Below are 26,194 nucleotides of genomic sequence, written 5' to 3'. Positions count from 1 at the left end.
CTCTATCTAACATATTTTCTATTAGGCACATTTGTGACTATTATTTGTGGAGCTTTTCTCACCCCGTGGAGGGACCTATGCTTAATAGTTTCTTTTGTTAGCATACTGTGCTTAGGATGTTCAGAACAATCATGAGCATTTTTTGCAATAGGAGCATACATTTATCAAACAAGCCAGAATGCCAGCAAAAGGGTTTGAATTGAAGCATCTCCTTCATCCCTGGCCCCTTCATAGGGTACCAGCGTCTAGGAGATTTATTAATTAGGGTTTTAAGTTGGTCTTTAATCAGTGAAAGAGGAACAGGAGAGCTCTCAGCAGGCAACACAAGAATCTGCAGCAGGGCAAACAAGAACAACAGCAGAAAAGGGGGGAGGATACAGGGTGGGGCAGAGGCCGAGGCCAACCTGGAGGGTCCCTTGTATCCTGAACGGCCTTGCGTGTCAGGTATTTTCTTCATGACCTCATCATGGGTGGGATCTCCCATAATGGCTCCCAGCACTTAAGAGAAGCCCCAAGGAACCTCATGAAATCACGTAAGTCTCACATAACTTATTAAACATAATTTGGTGAACAATATCCTAATGAACCAAAGCATAAGTCTGAAGACTTGGGAGTCTATTAGATTGTCAACCTGGGGGAAGTTAGTATTCCCTTTTATCTTCGTTCCAGCAGAAAATGAAAAAACATACTAACCATACCTACTTTGTGCAAATGTGACAAAGGTAAACACAACTATACCTAGGAACCTACTTTTGGTTCTTAAGAAGCACACCTAAAATTACAATTTTCTCCTTTTCTCTGTTTGAAGTGGTCTTCTCAAACTAATTTTTAAGTGGCACAGTTTTATAAGGCTCAACTAAAATACACAAAAAATCTGATGTGTTGAATAGAATTTATGGAAATGCTAAAAAGGATACTACAATCTTGTTATACACTACACAGAAGAATCAGAGAAGGAATTAATCAAATAAAAACCAGTAAGAAAAATCCCCTAAAAAGGAGATTTGCAGGGAAATATAACTGCAAAAATACTACTATTTATGTTAAAAGACATAGAATTTTAGGGGGACCATGCCGCAAGGCTTGTGGGATCTTAGTTTCCCAACCAGGGATTCCACCCTGGCCCTTGGCAGTGAAAGTTCAGAGTCCTAAACACTGGACCATCAGGGAATTCCCAAGACAGAACTTTAAATGAATGGCTTTAAGAGACACTGAAAATGGTCCTGCCAATTTCAAGGAAATCTATAGTATACCATACCCACAAAAGCATAAAATCAGAGACAAGATTAAGTATAAGAAAACACAGAAGTAATAAAGTGAAAGACAATTTTAAGCCTCAACTCCTCTAAAAACAAAGCAGCATCAACATTTCAAAATATGCAGCTTGGCTAAAAACCACTACAAAAACCATTAGAACAGAACACAGGGAAAAAGAATCCATACACAACAAAAGGACAGACTAGCACACAGGCTGTCAGGCTATTCCCAAAGACAAAATACTGCTATCCCTAAAAGCTCTTCTTTTCTAATAAGAAAACCTCACAAGAAAGACCAGCGTGTCACAGTAGGTTTGATTTAAATCAAACTTAAGTCATTAGCCAAGAGATTATATTTTCATGAAAACAGTATATTGTTCACAGAAATTCTACCTGACCCCTCCATCCCACTAGATTGTAAGCTCACTATCTAACACTTCCTTTCTAAAACAGTGCCTGGCACATAATATGTGTTCAATAACTACTTACTAAATGATTCAAAGAATAAAATCGGATATCCAACTATGATGTAACTTTGCACTTTCTCAAGGAGAAATATGCAGAGGAACATACATGGATGATCTGGATTTTTAGTCCTGATCTTGAAACGGAGCTGCCCATGATCATGCATTCTCTAAAAATAAAGCCAGTTTCAGAAACAAAAGGAAGCTTTTCTTTAATAAACAATGGGGTATTCTGGATTCAGATACATCGGCTTTCCCACTGGACAGACTGGTTTTGTTCTAAATAATCCCTATTTCCTGGTAATTATCGTTGAGCTTCCTCTTCCAAAGATACAAGTGGTAAAATACTCCTTCTGCAAACAAAAGCTTTACTGAACATATTTGTGCAGAGCCAATGGTCTGACAAACCTAGGTCATGTGTCCAATAAACTTCTAACAAGCACAAAAAAGCAAAATCAGCAGTTATCTCTGTGACTCAGAACAGATTAAAACCCATGCAGTCAACCAAAACAACTTGTCTACTATATACTGCAAACACTAGAAAAACAAGAGAAGAAAATAAAGTTCACAGAAGTAAGTATTCTGAAGATTATTCAGTGAAGGACCTTAGTTACACTATATAAGTTTATACCTAGGTAGTGCTGAACTATTAAATTTCAGAATTTATGTTGAGTGTCAATTATCAGAGGTAGAAAATAGGTAATTTAAAAGTTTAAAGATCACTCAAAAACTCGAATAAAAACTTCATGAAATGCAAAAACTCACATTTCAGGAAGATAGTGGTATTTTTGAAGAGGATCTTTCCAAAACTAAAATAATTTTTCGCCTGCAAAGATAAAGGAGAGATAATTAGCATAAGAATCACTTTAATTCCAAAGGCAGAATATAACTGAAACAAAAACACAAATTTATAAAATGTTGAAGTTACTTTTCTTAACACACACACACACACAAGGCATCAATATCCTTCCGTTTAGTAAAACCCAATCATAACAAAACTGCAGGATTTTGCTGCTTAGTACAGAGACGTGATTTTTTTCCCCACAGGCCATGAAGCAAGGACTCTAGAAGGAAGGCTGCTACAAATCCTAACCTAACTTCAATCTTCCTGGAAGGTATTTCTTAATCAGTTAATTCCCTTTACTCACTAATCACCATCCAAAATAACCCTTCAGTGCTTCAAATAAACTATTCTATATGCCGAGAGCCAGATTTAACTATCAACCGTTTTACAAACATGTAAATACCTAAAACTGAGAGCCTGAAGATCACAAAATGACCAAAAGCTGTAATTCTTGCCATATCAAAAACTCAAATAAGATTTAGGTACTATGACCAGTGAGCAGAGCAGGACAAAAAGGCCACTGTGGTTTTAATAAGACTAATGCTTTTTGGCATTTCCAGCCAGCACCTGATTTGTCGGCTCACAGGACTACAGTTCTTACTCAAACGGGGTTTCGAAAGGGTGATAAAAGGCAGAAAGGATCAACCAATCTAGTCAGTTGTCCTTAAGAAAGACTAACTTACCATAAGAAATTTTAGCATACTGTTTATTCCGTTTTGAACATTCTCATGTTAGAATACATCATTTTAAATGCCTAGGCTTCCCAATTACATGGCAAAGCTTATATTAACCATTTCAAAGTGCAAACGAAATCAACCAACTTCGTAAGTAGAACTATCCATTAACAAAAAAGTGAAGAGAAAAAAACAGAAAGATGTCTATTTACATATACCTCTCATCCAACCCGAGGTCACAAGATTCTGCAAAACTTCAGCTGCAAGAGAAACCATTCTCCACCTACACATCAAGTTTACACGTCTCCAGTCTGTCAATGAAAAGTTCTCTGACTCTGCTAACAAGAAACCGATCCACAGCCACTCTCCGCTCCAGAAATGACCCTGACATTCCTGCTAATCTACCCACAGAAGCGCAGGGCTTCCCGCTCCAGGAAGGTGAGTCCCCGTTAAGGCAGCTACACCGACGCTACAGGCAATCCCACCCCTTTGGAAGCGGACTTTTGTGGAACCTTCATGGACCCCTTGGGCCGCCGTAGCCCCACCCCTCGTTCCTCCAGTCTCAGTTGCTCCTGAAGTGAACACTCACCGACGGTATCGGAATGTGCCACTTGGATCGCCCGGCAGCAGCGACAGGTGCCGGCCCTACACTGAAAAGCGACAAGGGGGACGTTCGAGCGCCTAGGAGGAGAAGAATGACAGGCACCACCTGAAGCCACGCAGCCACCGCCATCTTCACACCCGTGGAGTGCCTATCGAGAGCATTTCGCCTTCTTCCGGTTCGTCTCGCCCTCTTCCGGCTCCGCTCTGGGGGCGGGATCATCCGGGTCCTCACAACCCCTGGGGGCTTGTTTGTTTTGCGACTCAGTGGCCCCGCCCTCAGGCAGTCGTCACGGCTTAGTGTGAGGCTTAGGACCTACTGCGCATGTGTCGTCCTGTCAAACCCTGGTCACCTTGGATTGTTAGGATGATCGCCAAAAGCTACCACTGAGTCTGTCGGCCCTTCTCTGTCCTAGCCCTTAAAGGGTTTGGGGACCAGGGAGGAACACAGTGTGGCGTTTGGCTTTCTCCTCCTTCCGTTCGTCCCAGTCCTCGTCCCTTCTGAGTCAAAATCAGCCGCTGGGGCCAGAAGTCTGGGAAAGCCGTAAGTCTGGCTGCTTATTTAGCGTGTAGTAGTGAGTTCTTGGTTGCCAGAAGTATTTAAGCAAACACTGGAGTTTGGCAGTAGTGGAGTATAACCGATTCCTAAAATAGATGGTGTAGTCGATAACCCCTTTTAAAAGCCCCTTCTAGTCCAGAAGAATATGATGTAGCGTTTGGCAGGAAAACATCAACCTCCAGCAACAACCGGCTGGCACTTCCTACTCAAAACTAAAAGTCAGGAGAGGTCAGGTCAGTTTTCAGTATCTGTGGCGTGACCCTCACTGAGGTAGATGTGCGGAAGCCTCGCTGCAATCCCGCAGGCCAGCTCCACTTCCAGGTTCTCACGCTCTTGATTTTCATCCTCTAGGGTTCTTTGAGTACACGCCTCCTCCGATGCAAAAACCTTTTTCGGTTCCTAAGGAAGGGAGCTCGTCACCAACCACTCATAACCAAGAAAAAATTGCCAAATAAATCTCTGTAGAAACGCTAGTTGGAGTCTAGAAATCCCAGGAGAAAGTGTCGATTTGTCACTCCTTAAGGACCTGCAAGTCCCAGAAACTTGGTGGTGAAGCGCTGGTTATTTAGAAAGACTGACAGTCTAAAAGACCTCCTGAAACTCGAGACCCTGTGAGGTGACTGGGAAGCCATGGAATCAGCTGAGAAAGAGGAAATCAGGTAAAGGTCCAGTGGTCCCGCAGGGACTGACTCCAGGGTCCGCAGAGGCAGGGGATAGAGAGTACCCGAAAACAGCATTCTGGATTTGAAGATTTTATTGATTGATTGATTGCATATCTTATTTGCCTGTTTTATGTTTGTGTACTTAATTTCTATCTTTCTCAATTCCCCAGGGAGTGCTCGCTTGGCAGCACATATACTAAAATCAATTCCCCAGGGAATTAATTGATATTAATAGCCCCTTATGAAATACTTGCAGGATGGTTAACAAAACTGTGATCGGAACTCTTAATACATGAATTTCAAACATGCTGCTTTCCAAGTTCAGCTAAATACACCTCTTCCTATATCATTGCAGAGTTCCTTCTTCAAAACTGAAAAGAGATTGCAAATTTCTCTAATCTTTACACACTTGATTAAAAGAAACAGTGACAGAGATTGAGTCAGTGAACAATTTGATTACTTCCGTGATAAACCATGGCCAAGGGTATTGTCTGGGCTCATTTTCACAATATTTTGAAGTTGGTGTTCAGTCATAGCTTCCTACACAATCATGGACATGCTTATTACAGATGTGTTCATTATGTGTCTCCATGAAAAATCACTGTGGTTTTATTTCTTTACTTAGAGCCAGTAGTTGTTTTAATTGGTATATATTAAACACATATACTGAAGTATATATACATCTTGATCATGTTCTCTTCCAGAAACAGCTTTTTTGGAAACTCAGTTTTAAAAAACATTGGCCCCTAAATTGTCAGCATCATTTTAAAAAGCAAACGATTTTCCTTCTTCATCTGTTTGTATGCTTATTCTAGCACCTTACACATGCCTCTGTTACAGCATTTGTCAGATTGATTTATGATATTGGTTAGGATCTCAAAGAAAGCTTGAATACTGTCCTTCACATGTTCCTCACAGCCCAACACTAAAAAAGAATATTCTGAAAGTACTTTGTTGAATAAATAGGTGGGAGGGTTGTTTTTATTGGTTTGGTTTGAGGTTTTTTGTTTTTACTTCTTCAAATTTTATTGTATTAATCATAGCCTTAAGTCATTATTTTTAAAGAACCCTTTCTCATAAGTGACAGTGCTTTTTTTCTTTTGCTTTCAAAGCAATCCCAGAGCTTCACGTTTTGTTGTCTACCTTGGGTGGTTTACAAAACAATATTGTTCTGCAGCAAACACATTATCGTGTTATGTTATGGCCTTGACACAATTTGGTATCATAGTGATTTATGTCCCATGTTTATATTATAGTTAGAAAAGGTACAAAAATTGGATTCACACACCCAGTGTAAAACAGATTTCTTAAAATGTCTTTTTATTTAGTGTTGAAGATGAAGCTGTGGATAAAAACATTTTCAAAGACTGCAGCAAGATTGCTTTCTACAGGTAAGGAGAGGAAGTGTATGACCTAGGCAAAACAGTTCTGAAAATATTTCGCAATTGATGTTTATTAAATTTTTGAGAACTGATAGACTTTCTGAGGAAAGAGTCAATTAGGAAATTCAGTGATCAAAGAGTTTATAGACAGGAGACTTTGACTTTTACTACTTTAACTTACCCTTGTATTATTTTATAATTAATATGTTACTATTAATTATAAGTAATTATATTGTATAGTTATATGTTATAATTAACATTACTATGTTAATAAAGCCACTTTTTTAAAATCAGTGTTTTTAAACTAATATTAAATTTTTGAATCTTTGAAGAAATAATACTTTTACATGGTTCAAAAATCAAATACTATAAAAAAGAAACACATTGAAGAGTTACTCTCATTCCTGTCCCCTTTCACGCCACTCCACACCTTCCCTGTAAGTAACCAGGTTTATTCATTTCTTATTTCTCTTTCCAGTATTTCTTTTAGTAAATGCACATATTCTTTTATCACAACTATGCTTACACCATATAGCTTTCTATCTACACATGTATGATCAGTCACTCAGTTGTGTCTGACTCTTTGAGACCCCATGAACTCTAGCTTACCAGGCTTTTCTGTCCGTGGAATTTTCCAGGCAAGAATACTAGAATGGGTTGCCATGTCATACTCCAGGGGATCTTCCTGACCCAGGGGTCGAACCCATGTCTCCTACCTCTTTTTTTCCCCTGTTTAATAATTTATTCTGAAGAGCTCTGCAAGAATACATGGAGTTTGTCCTTTTCACAGCTGTATAGTATTCCATTGGGTAAATTATATTATAATTTATTCAGTCTCTTTCCTCTTGCTAGACTTTGGGTTGTTTTCAGTCTTTTGCTATAATGTCACTGCCACAGTGAAAAGCTATACATATCTCAGGACTTCCGTGGTGGTCCAATGGTTAAGACTCTATGCTCCCAATGCAGGGGGCATGGATTCAATCCCTGCTCAGGTGATCCCATGTGCCATATGGTATGGTGTGGCCAAAAAAAAAAAAAAGAAAGAAAGCTATGCATATGTCATTTCCTACACATGCAGGTCTATTTATAGGATGAATTTCCAGAAGTGGGAATTTAGGTCAAAGAATAAATGTGTTTGAAATTTTAACTATTACTAGGTATCCCTCCATAGAGATTATGTCATTTTGTACTCCCATCACCAATATATGATTGCCTGTTTCCCCAGAGCCTCAACAAATATTTCTTTAAAATCTTTTTTTTTTTTTTTTTTTTTTAGTGTCTGCCCCTATGTGGTCCTAACACTGAAGTCACCAAACATATCATACAACTCTTCAATTTATTCACACTACTGTAGAGGCAGAAAAATCATATCATTTTAGTTCTATACTGAACTCCTGGTCACCTTGTCAAACCACTAGATTATATTGGATTTCCACTAGAATTTATTAATAAGTTTCTATTAAAGTGTACATTTCATGGAAAGAGGGAGAGAAATCAATGAGCTAACAAATGTCACCTATGAAAACTGCCCCTTGGGATTGATATCCATGGTAGGCCAGTGGTTAAGACTTCATGTTCCCAAAGCAGGGGACACTGGTTCAATCCCTGGTTGGGGAACTAAGATCCCACCAAAAAAAAACTGCCCCACCTTCTCAATAAAGGGGAGAAAATACCATCCTTGAGCAGTGTTATGGTGAACAATTTTACTAGTACTCTTTTATTTTGTTAATTGTATTAGCACTCTTATTAATTTTATTAGCTCTCTAAAGTACTTCTATTAGTGCTTTATTGAGGTACTAATATATTGCCTGTGCCCAGTTGACTTATTATTGAAGTGAATTTTAATAACTTCCACATGGTGATATAGTCTTTTGGAGGCTGAGTCACAGATCATTCTCAGGCATCTGTATATATCTGCAGGCGTCAGAAACAGCTGCTCTCCAAGAAGTCTACCTATCGAGCATTACTGGACTCAGTCACAACAGGCAAAGACAGTGCCAGGTTCCAAATCATCAACGAACCAGCAAAGGTGAGAAAAAATATTTTCTACAGAGAATTCTTTGTTTCTATATTTATTTGGGTTGAATGAAGTGAATTTCTACAAAGCCTAGTTAAACTATGTTTGCTTCAAAAATAAACTTTGTGAGACAAATCATGCTATCTCTTTACTATCTACACAATGTTATTTTAAAAGTAACATGCCTGTCAACATATAGATTGCCTTGTATCAGATGCTTTCTTAGATGTTTTACAAATATTATTTCCTTTTAATTAATCTTTAGAAATTATCTAAGAGGTACATTGCATTGTCCCCAATTTTTAGATAAGGAAATTGAAGTCTAAAAGACCACCTGCCCAGAGTCATAGTTAGTAACCAGAATTTTCACCTGTGACTGTAGACTCTGTCACATACCTGAGCTCTTTCTATCACGGTTAACACAATTTATACTTAAGCAAGGTCCGGATTCAGTGACTGTCCAAACCTCAAAATGTGATTGAACAAGAGGAACGATGGTATCTGCCGTTGAGTAAGTCTCAAATGTTCCCTTACCCAAGCTGCTTCACTCACAGATCACCACAGTTCTTACATACTGAAACATCAGAACAGCGTCCTAAGTGCTTTTTCTCATCTGTCGGGCTTGCACACTACTTCCCATGGGCCAGTCACAGAGGAAGTGCTGTGGGCTGAGCTCAGAAGTGTGGTTATGCACAAGTAGCTGATGATTCCAACTTGACCCTCACTTCAGATCTTTCCCCATCTTCTAAAGGTGTCCTCAGCTTCTAAGGCCTCCCAGACCAATCTGGTTTAATTGGTAATTCACTGAAGAACATAGGTAAAGACATGCAGTCTCGGTGCCATGACAGCATAGATAGTAACTCCATCAGCTAACAAATCCCAGTTCTGCGGAGCAAACCGAGAAGACATCCCCACTTGCACTGCAGCATTGTGAGCAAGCTCCCTGTGGTGCTGTCACATGTTGTATAGCATTACACCAAGGAATCTCCTCAGAGAAGACAGAACCAAAACTGCCCCACAACGTCAGGGCATTCCCTGTCACATTTAACTTACCCTTCCCTTGTAGCTCAGTTGGTAAATAATCTGCCTTCAGTACAGGAGACCCGGGTTCGATCCCTGGATTGGGAAGATCCCCTGGAGAAGGAAATGGCAACCCACTCCAGTATCCTTGCCTGGAAAAATCTCATGGACATAGGAGCCTGGTGGGCTGCAGTCCATGGGTTCACAAAGAGTCGGGCACAACTGAGCGACTAACACTTACTTACACTTAGCCAGTGAAGTGAAGTGAAAGTGTTAGTCACTCAGTCGTGCCCAACTCTTTGTGACCCCATGGACTATAGCGTGCCAGACTCCTCTGTGCATGGGATTCTCCAGGCAAGAATACTGGAGTGGGTTGCCATTCCCTTCTCCAGGGGATTTTCCCAACCCAGGAATTGAACCCAGGTCTCCTGCATTGCAGGCATATTCTTTACTGTCTGAGCCGCCAGGGGCAGGAGGAGCAGTGGCACAGCGAGGAAGACTACTTTCCATATGAAGTTATAGCGATTTTAGTCATTTCAAAGATGTAGAATCTTCTGACATAACTTTCTTGCCTGAATTCAAAACAGGGGCTGGAGTCATATCAACAGTTCTGTGTTCTCTGTCACCACTCCCTGCTCCCAACTTCTGGTTATGTAAGGATGCATTTGTGGTAGCAGCACACTTTGTTCATTTCTCCTAACTACACTGATGGGATGGTTAGCCTTTCTTCAAAACCTAGTGCTGCTTCTTATACCACTCATCTCCTTCTAGAGGAATTTCCCCCCACCCCACTTGGCATCTGTGAGACCTTTGAGTTCACAGCTCATGGTACCCTCAAAATCATAGTTCCTTGACTACTGATCCAAGTATCCCAAACTTGGCATCCTTTTGTAGCCAGGTTTTAAAGGTTTTCATGGGAAAACATGGGATAGCATTAATTTATTTCCTAGAGAACCAGCCACCATTTGCATGTGGTTTAATAGCCAGTACCCGGCCAGGACCCTGTATTCAGCATCAGCAGAAGCAGCTGGATCCAGGAAATGCAAGGAGTCCACAAGAGACCTTCCAGGAGTCAGTAGCCCTAATACCATCAGCCAGGTTGCTTCCTTTCACATTTTTCCTGTCACTTGCTCTTTTTCCTACTTGTCTCCAATGTGTGGCCCCAGAGAGCTGCAGCTGTCCTGAGGTCAGGGCAGGAATCCCTTTCCATTCTCGGGGAGGTTCAGTCTGCTGAGCACCTTAACAATCCATGTCTAGGTGACACATGCTGAGGCAGAGTATATTAAGGCACTCAGAATACCAATGTGGGCCAAAGCGCAGCTTCTCAATGCAGCTCCATGCCAATGAAGTGAGTGGTGGACCCTTTTACATGGCTTCTTAGAAGACTATCAGTGAGTTTCTTTGTACACACCTCTTTTTGGATCCTGAGCATGAGGGACAGTGCCATTCAGGTCAGGTGCTAGAACCAGAGCCCACCAGATCTGTATGCCTTCAAAGGAAAAGAAGCTGTAGTCCAGGAAGACCCACGGGAGCTTAGCACAAGACAGCATGTGATTCAAAAGGGAGCTGAGGAGTCGGACAAGCAAGGGCAAGTGATCTGGGATGTCAACAGCATGGCTCCCAAGACTAAGAACTTTGAGGACCTCGTGGAACAGACTCCACGTTCAGTTATTGGAATTAACAGGGCTGTGCAGGAAATCCACACACTCTGATCTCAGGCAAATGCATGCAAGTGTATGTTTGGGGAGATCACCCTCAAATTCTGAGCTGGACTTCATTTTAATGTATTTTTAATGTCCTCCTTGTCACTTAGAATTGAGATGACTAATAGGAACTTAAGGTTTTGTACCCTCTCTGTTTGTTAGGGACAACAAGGATTCAGATAGTAATTTCTAAAGTTGTCTGAACCTTGTGTCCTGCTCACTGCATAGTCAGGGAGCCACCACTAGTGGTTGTTTCTGGGACGAGATGGATGTTTCACAGGAGATTTCAATTAGGATATGGTATGGCTATAGTCTGGAGATTTTTTTAAAAGCTGCATACATCCACTTGTTCAAAATGATAGCTTTTTACTTCAGGTTCAGAGAGACAGAACCCCAAGTCTAGGAGGATCATATTCAGCTCACAGCTGCAGTTCTCAGATTTCGCTGATGAGGCAAATGCAGCCCTCTTAGTGCCTGCCTACCCCACCCTATTAAAACTCTTAAAGCAATAACTTTGTTGTCAATGTCTGTTGTTAATTTTTGAAATTTTTCTTCTCAATTCCTTTCCCCAACCTGCCCCTTTATAAGCAACCAGGAGACAGAACAAAGGTTCGTTCAACCTTTTTCAGCTCACACTGTCATAACACTGGGTGTCTCAACAGACATTTCTTTCTCACAGTTGTGGAGTCTGGAAATCCCAAGATCAAGGTTCCACTTCTGGGTGCCACCTCCTTTCTGTACAGTTGATCCTTGAACATATAGGGCTTAGTGGTGCCAACATCCCCATGCAGTGGAAAATCCAAGTATAATTTCACAGATGGCCCTTAATATACATAATTTTACATCTGCAGGTTCAACCAACCAATGACCACATGGTACTACAGTTTTGTTGTTGTTGGCCTCCTCACTCGGCATGTGGGCTGTGGGGTCTTAATTACCTGACCAGGGATTGAACCTGCACCCCCTGCAGTGGCAGCATGAAGTTTCAACCACTGGACTTCCAGGGAAGTCCCTGTAGTATTTATTATTGAAAAACGATTATTGAAAAAAAAACCCATGTATAAGTAGACTCACACAGTTCAAATCTCTGTTGCAGGGTCAGCTGTATATTCACATGGTGGTGGTGGTTGTCGTTCAGTTGCTTAGTCATGTCTGACTCTGCACCTCCATGAACTGCAGCACGCCAAGCTTCCCTGTCCTTCTCTATCTCCTAGAGTTTGTTCAAACTCATGTCCATTGAGTCAGTGATGCCATCCAACCATCTCATCCTCTGTCGCTTCCTTCTCCTCCTGCCCTCAATCTTTCCCAGAATCAGGATCTTTTCCAATGAGTCAGCTCTTCCCATTAGGTGGCCAAAGTATTGGCTCTTTAGCTTCAACGTCAGTCCTTCCAATGACTATTCATGGATGATTTCCTTTAGGATTGACTGGTTTGATCTCCTTGCCGTCCAGGGGATTCTCACCTCAGCACCACAGTTAGAAAGCATCAGTTCTTCGGTTCTCAGCCTTCTTTATGGTCCAGCTCTCACATCCCTACATGATTACTGGAGAAGCCATAGCTTTGACTATACAGACCATTGTCGGAAAAGTGATATCTCTGCTTTTTCATAAGCTGTCTAGGTTTGTCAAAGCTTTTCTTCCAAGGAGTAAGCATCTTTTAATTCCATGGCTGGTGGAGAGAGAGCTTATTCTCTGGTCTCTTCCTATAAAGGCAGTAATCCCATCATGACTTCACCCGCATGACCTCATCAAAACCTAGTCACCTCCCAAAACTTCATCTCCAAATGCCATCACATTGAGGATTAAGGCTTCAGCATATGAATTGGAGGGCTGGATGAGGCAGGGGTGGGTTGGGAGAAGGGAGAAGATGACACAATTCAGTCCTTAGCAAACATTAAGTTCCTGGGACCATAATATTACAAAGCAAACTGAAGTGTCACCAGTGTGTTGCTTCTAAGTCAAGAGCCCTAGGTCTTTAAGAAAAGCTGGTTGCAGGTTCAAATGCCTAAGTTTTCACAGAGGGTCTTATTTCTTATGGTATAATAATCAGTATTTGACAAAGAAGCTTCCAGAAGAAAACCTTAAAGGTGTTATCAGTAAAGCGTTGACTACTTTTTTAGAACTCCTTTTTCCCTGCTATTACTGATTTTTTACTTTCAGTCAAAATTTGACCTGGATTGAGAAACAGAGAATATCTACTCTTGTGACATCAGAGAAGGGAAATTTATGTTGTCTTCTGAAAGTGAAAGTGAAGTCAGTCAGTTGTGTCTGACTCTTTGTGACCCCATGGACTGTAGCCTACCAGGCTCCTCCGTCCGTGGAATATTCCAGGCAAGAGTATTGGAGTGGGTTGTCTTCTGAGTATACCTAAAAAGCACTGTTAGCAAGGCTATTTGGAACCGACCTATGTCTTTGACCTATTTTATGTTGCTAATTTTTGCTCTTTTATGACATAAATGACCATTTGGCAAAATGTTTGCTTTGCAGTCTATTTGCAAATTTTCACCAGAGACAACACTTCTAGCAGCTTTTACAAGAATGCGAAGAAATCTCTGAGCACCTCCATGAAATTACCCCCTTGACTCTTCATCTAAGCCTCATGAAAATGAGACTTTGCCTAACCAGCCACCTCCTCAGCTGATGAGGAGCAACTGCCACTTGTTATCCAGGATTATTTCTGCAGAAATGGCCAGGAACAGGCAAAATAGTTTGGAATCTATCTAAGCAATCAGAAACACACCTGGACAGGCTAATTGTCCTTGGAGACAGACTAATATCCAGTTTAACTTGCCAGTGTTCTCCGTAGATCAGTGCTTACGATAAACCAATTGGCTGCAACTGAGGAAGGAGCAATAAGTCCCCTACAGCTATTTTAATGTACTCTTAAACCATTCTCTGAATCCTGGGAGGTCTTGACCAATAGCTGAGAAAGGTCCATGCTCACTCTTCTAGGCCTTTTACGTTAGCTTTCCTTACAGTGTAGTAGAGAGACCTAGTGCCAGAGGAAAAGCAAGCTCTACCCGTCAAGGAGTAGTTGATGAGGTCACAATTTCCCTTGTTAATACCCACCACCATTTAAATACGTCTTCTAGGCCTCTTCTGTTAACTCAGTCACAGTCTCTGCTATTTTTTATTTTTAAATTTAATATAAAGTTTATATTTTTTTAAATTTAATAAAATTGTGATAAATCTGCTGCTTGAATATACAAACAAAGCTGTTTTTACCAGTGATTTTTTATAATTTGTCTATTTTTTTTCTTATAACCAAAGAAATAAAAACTAGACATATGGATTGCGAACTACCAGGTTTTATTTTTATTGAGTATGGGAGAAATAAGATAGGAAATGGGAATTTATACTCTCCAAACTACAGAGGTGAGCCTCAGTGAAAAACCAAGTAGAGATTTGGAGTACTAAAATGAACTTCCAAAATGTATTCCTTTCTCTGATAATTTATTTCACTTTCTCTGGTAGGAGAGATTTACATATCTTAAATGTTTCTAAGGGAGCAAAACCCATGCTGTCTCACCTTATTTAAAATGTTTAAAAGTTTTATGTTTCTTATTTTCCATAAATCCATCTTGCTGCAATTTTTATTGCTGTTATCTATGTATTAACACTAAATAATTCTGAGTTTAAGCAATGTAACTTCTGTAACAATGTATTTTTCATCATTTTAAATCATTAATAGAGATTCAATAATTTATTTGGATATTATTTTAAAATAAATGTCCAAACAAGTCTCTATAGAGCAGGAATATTTAGAAATTCTCAATGTTTTAGATAGAAGGATATAACATTCACACCCAGACTTTTTGATAGCCAAGTTTTGGTGGAAGAATTGGGCAATACCTGGCAGTTAAGAAGCCCCGGAAAGTGGTTTATAAACTGTCATCCACAGAGCCCTGAGGTTTCTGTGGAGGTGTCTCAGGACTCAATGCAGGGAGGGGAGGGGGCTCAAAGGTAGAGGCTCTGAGCTTCTTTCTGCTGTCTTCAACCCAAGTAGCTTTACTTATTGGACTTCTGAGAGTCCACTACTGTTAATTTTTTTAAGCCAGTAAAAACAGATTTAAGGTTTAAGGAAATGAATCTATGTTGATGATAATAAGAGATAAGAATGAACCTGGATATTGACCTTGAAAAGGGTTACCTATTGGCAAAATTGGTTTGCTCAAGTTAAAATGAAAACAAAATGGGGCTTTAACACTGATATATGGGTTTGCTTGCATAAGATCATTTGGGAAAAGCAGGGTTATTGCTATTTTTTCTCATATAGTTAGGATTCTTTCCTAAGCTGTAGCCTCAAGAACAGAACATACCAGAAAAGTCTCTGGTTTAAAACATAAATTTTTAAAAGAAAGTTATTTTACTAAAAATTGGAGGATCTCTGAGTGCATAAACTGGATTCAATATTTGTTAATCACACATAGGCAGACAACCTGTGTGCCCTCTGCTTAGGATGTTCTTGCCCCATTTTTGCCTACCCAGAGTCCTGCTAATTCCTGAAGGCCCTGGTCAAGTCCTTCTTCCTCCAGAGAGATGCCCCTGACCCCTCTCCTTACAGTCATCAATATTCCCCTTCCTTGTCCTGGCACAGCACTGTCCTTGTCCTGACTCAGTACTTATCATAAAATACTTTATAGTTACTACATACGTGTTCCATCTCCTCTAAATTGCACTCTCCCTACGAGTTCAGCCATCCTTTTCACAGCATTCAGCACACTGCAATATTAGATTCCAAATAAATGTTAGCTGAATTAAATTTAAGAGACTAGTGGAAATATATGTCTAATTTGGGAAAGAATACATAATCTAATAGGATTTCAGTCTTACATTTGGACACATTTTCAAATCTTAGAATCCTGATGGCACACTTCAAGTAAATCAGATATACAAAAGAACATTAAGCATATAAGCAGTATTACGTATGATTGGGGGTGGAAGAAAGGGGGAGGTATTGGTCAAAGTGTACAAACTTCCAACTATAATATGATGAATAACTTCTGGAGATTTAATGTACAGCCTAGTGATTGTAGCTAATAGTATTCTATTATATACTTGAAAGTTGCAAAGAGAGTAGATCTTAAATGTTTTCACCACAAAAAGGAAATGGGGAAATGGTAATTATGTGACTTTGTGCAGATGTTAGCTAATGCTATGGTGGTGATCAGTTTTGCAATTTATAAGTAACAAATCAAGGAGTTGAACAACAAACGTACACATGTCAATTGTTTCTCAATAAAGCTGGGGGAAATAATTACTGATAACTACTGCATCATAACCCTATTTTATAATACGAATGTCTGTAAAAGAACTCACAGCCTATTTACCACTTATACCTGGTCACTCCTCAGTGTCCTATTACTGCTTAGGTGCCCTGACTATTTCCTATACTCTGAAGAGGCAAGGTTCCAGTAACATCATTTGGGGGATTTTGTTTTGCTTTGCTTTTGGTTTTTGATGCTGATTTAATATTCTCCCGGTTTCCTATATCTTACTTGCACCACATCATACCTGTTCTGCATTACCTCATGCAGCCTACCCTTCTTAGCTCTTCATTTAACAGACATTATAGTAACAATACATGGGGCTTCCCAGGTGGCTCAGTGGTGAAGGATCCACCTGCCAATGCAGGAGAGTTTGATCCCTGGGTTAGGAAAATTCCCTGGAGGAGGGCATGACAACCCATTCCAGTATTCTTGCCGGGGAAATCCCATGGACGGAAGAGTCTGGTGGACTACAGTTCATGGGGTGGCAAATAGTTGGACACGACTGAACAGGCATGCACGCGCACAGCCCTAGAAAACATAGGAGGTATTTGTTTCTACTATAGGTAGAGCCAGGCAAGTACATTTATAGACTGGAGAGCCTTTTCCTTCATGATTCCCACTGTTCACCAGTTAGCTTGCCCTGTAATAACGTAAACATAGTTTTCTAGTTATTGTAATTTGTAGAACTGACCTAGGTAAGCTGTTGAAACTAATCTCATGTATGTGTTCCCAGGTTCCACTCCTGGCTGAAGTTTGTGGCATAGAGGGAAATATTTTCAGACTTAAAATCAATGAAGAAATACCCTTGAAACCTAGATATGAAGTTCCTGATGTCCTCACAAGCAAGCTAACCACTGTAAGGTAAGCCAAGAAACATGCTACCTGGAATACACCCTCAATATGTTTTTCTATCATACCTTGAGTAGCAGCTTTTGTTTGAGTCTCATATTTTGTGTTTCAAAGATACAACCATTTGCAAAGTTAGTTTTCAGTTATTTGGGAATAAATTTATCCATTTAACGTTATCCATTCTGTATTCTCTTCCTCTGCCATTTGACTCATCAGTACTTATTAATGAAGAGAAGTAGAGCTTCTGATCTCTTCTCTCCTCCCCACAAAGTAAAAAATTTGTCAACCAGACCCTGGGAGCAAACAGAAGAGCTGTTTAATTGACTCACTCAGATGAGCAGCAGGGCCCCAGGGATTGAAGGTACTAGCTGAACTCCCAATGCTTATAATCATTTATACAGTTAGACAGACTCACTTTTAATTAACAGCAGTCTCAGAAGTCTAACATGTAATTTGACTTAGAGTCAGAGATAAATTAATAATAAGTTTCTAGGTGAAAAAAAAAAAAGTCTTTGGGGATTAAAGGGTTTTTCATGTACCTGCAGAATCTGCCTCAGTTCTCAGCACATTTTCCTGTAATATTTTAACTTGGTTCTGTCTGTGGGTTTGTTATTTTCTTTGTATCATTTCACTAAGGGAATATGACATTATGCCAGATGCTTTAATTTTCACTACATCATTATTATAGTTTTATGTGGATTATTTTTCTATGAAAATCTAATAAATAGTTAATAAATTAAAAGGGTAAATTAATCCAGCTATGGTAAACTATCATAAACTTAAAATATATCACTGAGTCATTACAATATGCCAAGAACTTAGGAGACACATGCGCACCCATGGCTGATTCATGTAGATGAATGGCAAAAACCACCACAATATTGTAAAGTAATTATTCTCCAATTAAAGCAAATAAATTTAAAAAAAAGAAACTATTCTCAAGGCTTTGCAGTTTGGCAAATGAGAGTGTGTATGTGTGTGTTTCTTCTTGGTCACATTAGTTTTTACTCTCCTGGATGATTCATTTTACTAGTAGATCTTTAACATTTTTACATCTATGTTCATAAGTAAAATTGGTCTGTAGTTTTCTTTTTCTGTGGTATCTTTGCCCAGGTTTTGGAGTCAGGGTGATATTAGCTTTGGGTAGTAAATATGTTATATTAGTTTCAGTTTTGCTTCTATTTCAACCTCTTTCTAGAGGGCTTTTGGCTACTGTAGTAACTAGAAAGCTAAAAACTGCATTTCTCCATTTCCCAGACTCACATGTAGCTAGTTTCTGGTGTATTTTAGGTTCCATAGAGTTATCTTGATCTCAGAACTGAGTTTCCCATTTTGCTGGTATGCATTGGCAGCATGGGGAAACAGTGGAAACAGTGGCTGACTTTATTTTTCTGGGCTCCAAAATCACTGCAGATGGTGATTGCAGCTATGAAATTAAAAGACATTTACTCCTTGGAAGGAAAGTTATGACCAACCTAGACAGCATATTCAAAAGCAGAGACATTACTTTGCCAACAAAGGTCCGTCTAGTCTATGGTTTTTCCAGTAGCCATGTATGGGTGTGAGAGTTGGACTATAAAGAAAGCTGAACGCAGAAGAATTGATGCTTTTGAACTGTGGTGTTGGAGAAGACTCTTGAGAGTCCCTTGGACTGCAAGGAGATCCAACCAGTCCATCCTAAAGGAGATCAGTCTTGGGTGTTCATTGGAAGGACTGATGCTGAAGCTGAAACTCCAATCCTTTGGCCACCTGATGTGAAGAGCTGACTCATTTGAAAAGACTCTGATGCTTGGAAAGGTTGAGAGCAGGAGGAGAAGGGGATGACAGAGGATGAGATGGTTGGATGGCATCACCAACACAATGGACATGGGTTTGGGTGGACTCTGGGAGTTGGTGATGGACAGGGAGGCCTGGCGTGCTGCAGTTCATGGGGTTGCAAGGAGTCGGACATGACTGAGCGACTGAACTGAACTGAACTTGGCAGCTATAGAATGACTCTATATATATAGAATGACTCTAGAGCCACTAGTTAGGGCAGTGGTTTCTTAATCTCTGGATTGCATCTAAGATGGCATGATCCTGGAGTCCAGCCATTGCCACATTAACTTCTCTTTACCCAACTTCCTGTTTCCAGCTGAGAGAGAAGTTCTGTTGGTCTACAGTTATGTGGTATTGTCCTAGGGGTCATTACTGAGCACTCAGCCAGGAACCAGCTACTTCAAAACTTCCATGCTATTGTAAGCTCATAATTTCCCCATATTAAGTCATTTCCTTTCTGCTTAAAATGGCCAGAATTGTTTCCGTTATCTACAGTTGAATCTTAACTGACATAATTGTTGGTATCAGAAATGAATATAAACAACAGATCCTCAAGGATTGAAACATGAGCTTAATTAGCTGATCTAGTTGGATCTGAAGGTAGTGAGGTTTTCATTAGACAATGCAATATTAGTGTTTGGGGCTGAACACTACCCTCCCCGCAGACTCATATGTTGAAACCCTAAGTCTTTATACCTCAGAATGTGACTGTTCAGAGATAGGGCCTTTGAACAGGTAATTAAGTTACAATAGGGTCATTAGGGTGGGCTCTGATCCAGTGTGACTGATTGATGTTCTATAAGAGGAGACAATTAGGATTCAGGTAACACAGAAGGATGGCTTTGTGAAGACACAGCAAGAGGATGGCCATCTGCAAGCCAAGAAGAAAGGCCTCAGAAGAAAGCAAACCTGCTGACACTTTGATCTAGGACTTCCAGCCTCTAGAATTGTGAGAAAATAAATTTCTTGTGTTTAAGTCACCCAGTCTGCGGTAGCAGCTCTAGCAAACTAGTGTAACTAGCAATAAACCACAGCATTCTCTGGCAAAGTCACTTAAATTACTACTTGTGGTCACCTGAAATCAAGTGCCTATTGAAAGTGTGGCTCTGGCAGACCAAGTGGTGGGGCCACAGCATCACCCGATTGTCATACAAAATTCAAAATGCTGAGGTGGCCAGGTTGTTACTAATTTCACTGAAGAACTTAAAGAGAACAATAGTTTCAGGCTTTTAAATTCTTAGCTCAAGATATTGTCAGAAACCTAATAGGTTTCTATGACCATCTTACACATCTCTTATATGTATAGAGTCCTTGTAACTACAGAGTACTTGTAGCTGAAAGTCAGATACAGGGTTAGATTCTATGGTTTGCTGAATTGAAGTGTAAGTTGAATTCAGAGCTTTATCAGGTCTATGAATTTAGGGCATCAACTGTGAAAAGATAGGACTCCTCAAAATTGAATAGCAACATCTGGGAAGATTTGGATAACTCTGAGTACCTAAACACAGAATTCCACTGAGCCTCCCAGTTCAGCTAAAGACTCGCCTTCTCCTCTGATGAGGCTGGCATTACCTTGCTGGGACACTCCGTGTTGACCTCACCTGAAATATACTATGCCACGGGATCCCAGTGCTCCCTGCGCTTCTCTCCTACTGCCTTTCACTGCCTCCAGATCCACTGTCAGAGTCAGACCCCAACATGCCCAGGGAGCCAATTACAGTCGAACCCAGGAGGTACCTAAAGAATTAGAAGATTTTATATTGGCAAAAACCTGGGAAATAGGCATGGTGATGGTTTCTGAAGGACTCCTAGACTGGAAGGAAGCAACATAATTTTAGGATCATGCTAAATTTACTGAAATAAATCAGAGAATTCAGATTTGATATGCTATCCAGGACAGCTGAAAGAGGTTCTAATTATTTGCTTGATTGGCTAAGTATAATCTGTAGAGTCAGCTATGGATTCTGCTGAATGAAGCTGAGATACCAGAAATTCCTTGGCACAGTGTAGAAGAAATAATTCATAGACTTAGAGAAATAGAAATGTTGAAGTGGGTATGTCATATGCAGCCACCTCATCTAGCCCCTAACTCTGTTCTCCAAAGAACCCAAAAGACACTAGTCTTCACTGAGAAATATATTGGTGAGGTAACACTTGGAAAACATTATAGTGAGTTAATGTCTTTTCTGAGCTAGAGACGATGGTGGAAATGGTACCATTAAAACAGGGTCCCTGGTTTCAGTGGAGATGATGAGACTGTAAATAGCAAAGTCAAAGTAGCAGCATTTAGTTGTTGGAGACAAGGTGGACAATTTCCTTAACGTGCAGCAGGGCCTGTGTGGTACTCAGAATGGCTCAACCCTCAGGGCAGTGAACAATATGTCAGAGTCCATTAGACTGAAATAGATGGGCTAAAGTCCTACTTGATAGACTAATCAAAAGAATTCTATTTAGATTTGATAAACAGTGAGACACAATCTCTCAATCAATGGAATTAGTTTCCAGAACCCAAGCATCTTACTTGAGGAGAAGGCCTAGAACCCATGGAGGAGGATTTTGCAAGGATATAATAAGATTATAACCTGTCCCTTTTAATCCTCCCTAAAGAGACCTGTGACCATTTACCAGGGTAACTATGCACTAGAAAAAGAAATATCTAGACCTAGGGTTTTAAGTGCTGCCTCTGAGCTTACATAACTCCTGGGGGATCTAAAACATCCCAGAAGTCTACCTGTCAACTGGGGGCTGATGGAAGTCAGGTGATAAATACATAAAAGTTTGACCTTTCCATCTCACTGTGGACTGAATGGATAATAACCCAATCTGTGTTATTTCCTCAGTTTCTGCATGTATGGTTAGAATGAGAGAAGGAAAAGAAAAATGTTTAAATTCTATGCACCAAAGTGTTTTCCTAGACTGTCCAGACCAAGGTAATAATAATGGTGATGATCAGTTCAGTTCAGTTCAGTCGCTCAGTCATGTCTGACTCTTTGCGACCCCATGAACCACAGCACGCCAGGCCTCCCTGTCCATCACCAACTCCTAGAGTCCACCCAAACCCATGTCTGTCGAGTCGATGATGCCATCCAACCATTTCATCCTCTGTCATCCCCTTCACCTCCTGCCCTCAACCTTTCCCAGCATCAGAGTCTTTTCAAATAAGTCAGCTCTTCGCATCAGGTGGCCAAAGTACTGGGGCTTCAGCTTCAGCATCAGTCCCTCCAATGAACACCCAGGACTGATCTCCTTTAGGATGGACTGGTTGGATCTCCTTGCAGTCCAAGGGACTCTCAAGAGTCTTCTCCAACACCACAGTTCAAAAGCATCAATTCTTCTGCACTCAGCTTTCTTTATAGTCCAACTCTCACATCCATATATGACCACTGGAAAAACAATAACCTTGACTAGACGGACCTTTGTTGGCAAAGTAATGTCTCTGCTTTTGAATATACTGTCTAGGTTGGTCATAACTTTACTTCCAAGGAGTAAGCGTCTTTTAATTTCATAGCTGCAATCACCATCTGCAGTGATTTTGGAGCCCAGAAAAATAAAGTCAGCCACTGTTTCCACTGTTTCCCCATCTATCTGCCATGAAGTGATGGAACCTGATGCCATGATTTTAGTTTTCTGAATGTTGAGCTTTAAGCCAACTTTTTCACTCTCCTCTTTCACTTGATAGTCAACATTTACTGAGCACTTACTATGTTCCAGGCACTGTGTGATCTCATTTATATGTGTGGTCTCGTTGAATCCTCAGAAAGCTATGTTTGTTCTCGCTTTTATCATTTCCACTTTACAGATGAGGAAACCAAGAACTGGAAAAGATTAACCTGTCTAAAGTTACACACCTAGTGCATATTAGAGCTATGTTCAATCCAGGCTTTCTGACACCAAAGCTCACACTCCGAATTACAGCTTTCCACTGCCTTGTCATGCTATGTCACATGAATGTTGATTTACTGATTTGAACTGAGACTTGCACTGAGCCACATAAACTTAGAACAATTTGTTTTTCTCTCCCTGCCTTGTTTTCCAGGCTGACTTCTTGCCCAGGGGATACAGGCAGTCTGGTGTTGGCAAGTGGAAAAGGAGATCTGAAGTGTCACATCACGGCAAACCCATTCAAGGTCGACTTGGTATCTGAAGAAGAGGTTGTAATGAGCATAAACTCCCTGGGCCAATTATACTTTGAGCAGCTGCAGATTCCTCCCAAGCAAAGGTATTTTTGCACATTACTTAATACATATAGAACTTAAAATCTGATTGTGACTATGTCTCCATAGAAAATTGATTTTTTTTTTATTTGTTAGAATATTGTTCTGAGAAACTTCATCTTTTCACCTGTACAGACTAATGCAGGCTTGATGACAAAAGTTATTCCCAGACATTTGCAAAGGTGGTACTCTTAACACATCCTATATTTTTGACTGATGACATTCTCTACCCTACACCTTCTAAAAAAGGACCCTGTTAACTTGATAAATGTTAATGTGAACTAACATCTCTTCAGAATTTCACTTTATCCCCCTTACAATAACATGAGTTACCTTAGACTTGAATAGTTGCCTAGGAATTTTCTGGAGCCAACCACTTGATTAAAGCTGTTTGTGTGTGGGTCACATGAATTGGAAGATAATTGTAGAAGGAGATTTTTCATCCATTTTTACCAATATTGTTTTTAAATCCTCCAGTCTATAGTACTATTTTTATTCAAATAATGAACATCTTACATGAGCTTCAGAAAGCATTCAACATAGTGATTTTTTCCTGAGTCTCAGCTAATTTCTGTTTTTAAAGTTTACTGTTAAAATTTTTATTTTATCACAGAAATGTGTTCATTATACACTAAATATAAAATATTGAAAAGAAGAAAAAATTAAAATACCCATAATCCTGCCACTCCTACTGTTAGTACCTTATGATTTTAATTCAGTTTACTTTTTTTGACTGAAATACTAACAGCATAATAAATCCCTGTGTGTCTGTTATTTATATTTTGTTGTTTATTTATATTAAAAATATTAACTTTAAAGCATTTTTCCTTTTAATAAACTCCTATTATTTTGTTTTAGGGGTGATTTCTAAGTTGGGCTTTTTAATAAAACCCAGTAAAGTCTCCCTCACCATTTGTCCTTTGAGTTACCTAGTTCCATGTTTGAAAGTAATCAATGTTTCCAGTTTTCTATGTATCCTTCTAGAGATAATTAATGCCTATACAGTAAAACTAATGTATTCTTTATTTTTTCCTTTCCTGACGCAAATGATACACATTATTCTCTACCTCCCTTTTTTTTTCCTTTAGCAATGTGGTAGTTTCTAACTTCTTTAAAGCAGCTACATCATTTCTATTATATGGTTACACTATACGGCTTCATTGAGTAAATCTCTACTAGTGGACTTTAAAGTCATTTCTGATCTTGTTTTACAACTACTTACTTCATGACTAACCTTGTATGTGTGTCATTTTGCATACATGCAAATATATCCATAGACCAGAGTCATAGAAGTATAATTTCTGATCAAATGGTTGTACATCTGTTATTTTGATAAATGTTTCCAAATTGCCTCCCATACAGGTTGTGTACTAGTTTATATTTCTATCATTTTTATTTATGTTTGTGTTAGAAAAATTAGATTATCCACCTAGGGGAAAAAATTTAAGTTAGGTCTTAACCTCAAAACATTAGCAAAAATGAATTCCAGGACTTTCCTGGTGGTACAGTGAATAAGAGTCCACCTGCCAATGCAGGGGACACAGGTTTAATCCCTGGTCCGGGAAGATTCCACATGCCGTGGAGCAACTAAGCCCCTACACCACAGTTACTGAGCCTGCGCTCTAGAACCCATGAGCTACAACTAGTAAGCCAGTGAGCCATAACAACAGAAACCCATGCCTCTAGAGCCTGTGCTCCACAAGAAGAGAAGCCACCACAGTGAGAAGCTCACACACCACAACAAACAGCAGCCCCAGCATGCTGCAGCTAGAGAAAGCCCATTCACAGCAATGAAGATCAATTGCAGCCAAAAATTAAAAATAAATAATTTTAAAAAATAAAAATAAGAGAAAATATAGAATATTTTTAATTGTATTAGTGTGGTAGAAACTGAAGAGCTGTAAGGAAAAAGATGGATTTGATTACTTAGAAATTTTAAACTTTATTATAGCCACAAAAACAAAATACAAACAACAACAACAACAACAAAATCTTGAACAAATTGAAAAGGCAAGAATTTGCAATTTCCAGTTTGGCATGTGAGGAGCTCAGAAGTTGCCACAAACAAGAATGAAAAATCAAAAAATAAAATTATTCAAAAGATAATATAGTCTTAAATGTAAAATCTAAGACCATAAAACTTCTAGACAACAACATCAGAAAATCTTGATGACCTTGGATTAGGCAGAGGTCTTAGATATTACACCAAAAGCATGATCCACAAAAGAAGAAATATGGTTAAATGAACATAAACAAAAGTAAAAATGCCTGCACATTCAAAGACCATATGAAGAGAATGCAAAGATAAGTCATAGACTAAGGAAAAATATTTGTAAACGTATATATGATCAACAAGTTGTATGTATACTGTAGAAAGAACTCTCAAAATTTAACAGGAAAGTAATAGATTTAGACAGATATTTCACCAAAGATGTACAAGTGACAAATAAGCACTTGAAAAATATGTCCAATGCCATTTTTATTAGAGAATTACAAATTAAACCACAGTGACATACTACCACACATCTATTAAAATGGCTAAAGTTTAACAGGCCAACCATATTGTTAATGTAATTTGACCAAATAAAATTATGTCCTTCATAGGCAGGAGCTGATAAACTGATACTGGGCTTGGATATGTTAAAAAAAAAAATTTTTTTTTCCCCTCTATAGACAGGATGAGCTGAAACCAGGGAAGAGTGAGTTCACTAGACAGGAGGAACATGGCTATTTGAAGTGAAAAATCAATCCACAGCATCATAATAAACAATTATGACTGATATGTATATTCACAACAAAATAATGTCACTACATCTAATGAACAGCACCAAAAAATATACATAGATGGACAAAAGTTCCCTGA

At 39.5% G+C, this 26,194-nt stretch overlaps 2 protein-coding genes across 8 annotated transcripts in view; one reads left to right on the top strand and one right to left on the bottom strand.

Moving 5' to 3' along the window:
• TMEM87A (transmembrane protein 87A) overlaps nt 1-4,035 on the bottom strand; it is a 38,402-nt gene extending 34,367 nt beyond the window's left edge. For 2 of the 3 annotated variants that reach the window (XM_043919372.1, XM_043919374.1), the window contains exons 1-2: nt 3,828-3,971; nt 2,486-2,546 (exon numbers count right to left, since the gene is read on the bottom strand). In XM_043919372.1, coding sequence (XP_043775307.1) covers nt 2,486-2,546; nt 3,828-3,971 — 205 coding nt within the window. Of the gene's footprint in view, nt 1-2,485; nt 2,547-3,827 lie in introns of all 3 variants that reach the window. The other variant, XM_043919375.1, reaches the window with a different exon arrangement.
• Nucleotides 3,893-26,194, top strand: part of GANC (glucosidase alpha, neutral C) — a 64,649-nt gene continuing 42,347 nt past the window's right edge. For 2 of the 5 annotated variants that reach the window (XM_043919369.1, XM_043919367.1), the window contains exons 1-6: nt 4,139-4,382; nt 4,749-5,056; nt 6,388-6,450; nt 8,362-8,470; nt 17,184-17,311; nt 23,154-23,336. In XM_043919369.1, coding sequence (XP_043775304.1) covers nt 5,028-5,056; nt 6,388-6,450; nt 8,362-8,470; nt 17,184-17,311; nt 23,154-23,336 — 512 coding nt within the window. In that variant the 5' untranslated portion in view covers nt 4,139-4,382; nt 4,749-5,027. Of the gene's footprint in view, nt 4,018-4,132; nt 4,383-4,748; nt 5,057-6,387; nt 6,451-8,361; nt 8,471-13,667; nt 14,433-17,183; nt 17,312-23,153; nt 23,337-26,194 lie in introns of those variants that run through there. The other 3 variants (XM_043919368.1, XM_043919370.1, XM_043919371.1) reach the window with 3 other exon arrangements.

The sequence above is a fragment of the Cervus elaphus genome, chromosome 12 (assembly GCF_910594005.1).
Source record: "Cervus elaphus chromosome 12, mCerEla1.1, whole genome shotgun sequence".
NCBI classification, from domain to species: domain Eukaryota; kingdom Metazoa; phylum Chordata; class Mammalia; order Artiodactyla; family Cervidae; genus Cervus; species Cervus elaphus.
This window is presented reverse-complemented; position numbering and strand designations above follow the sequence as displayed.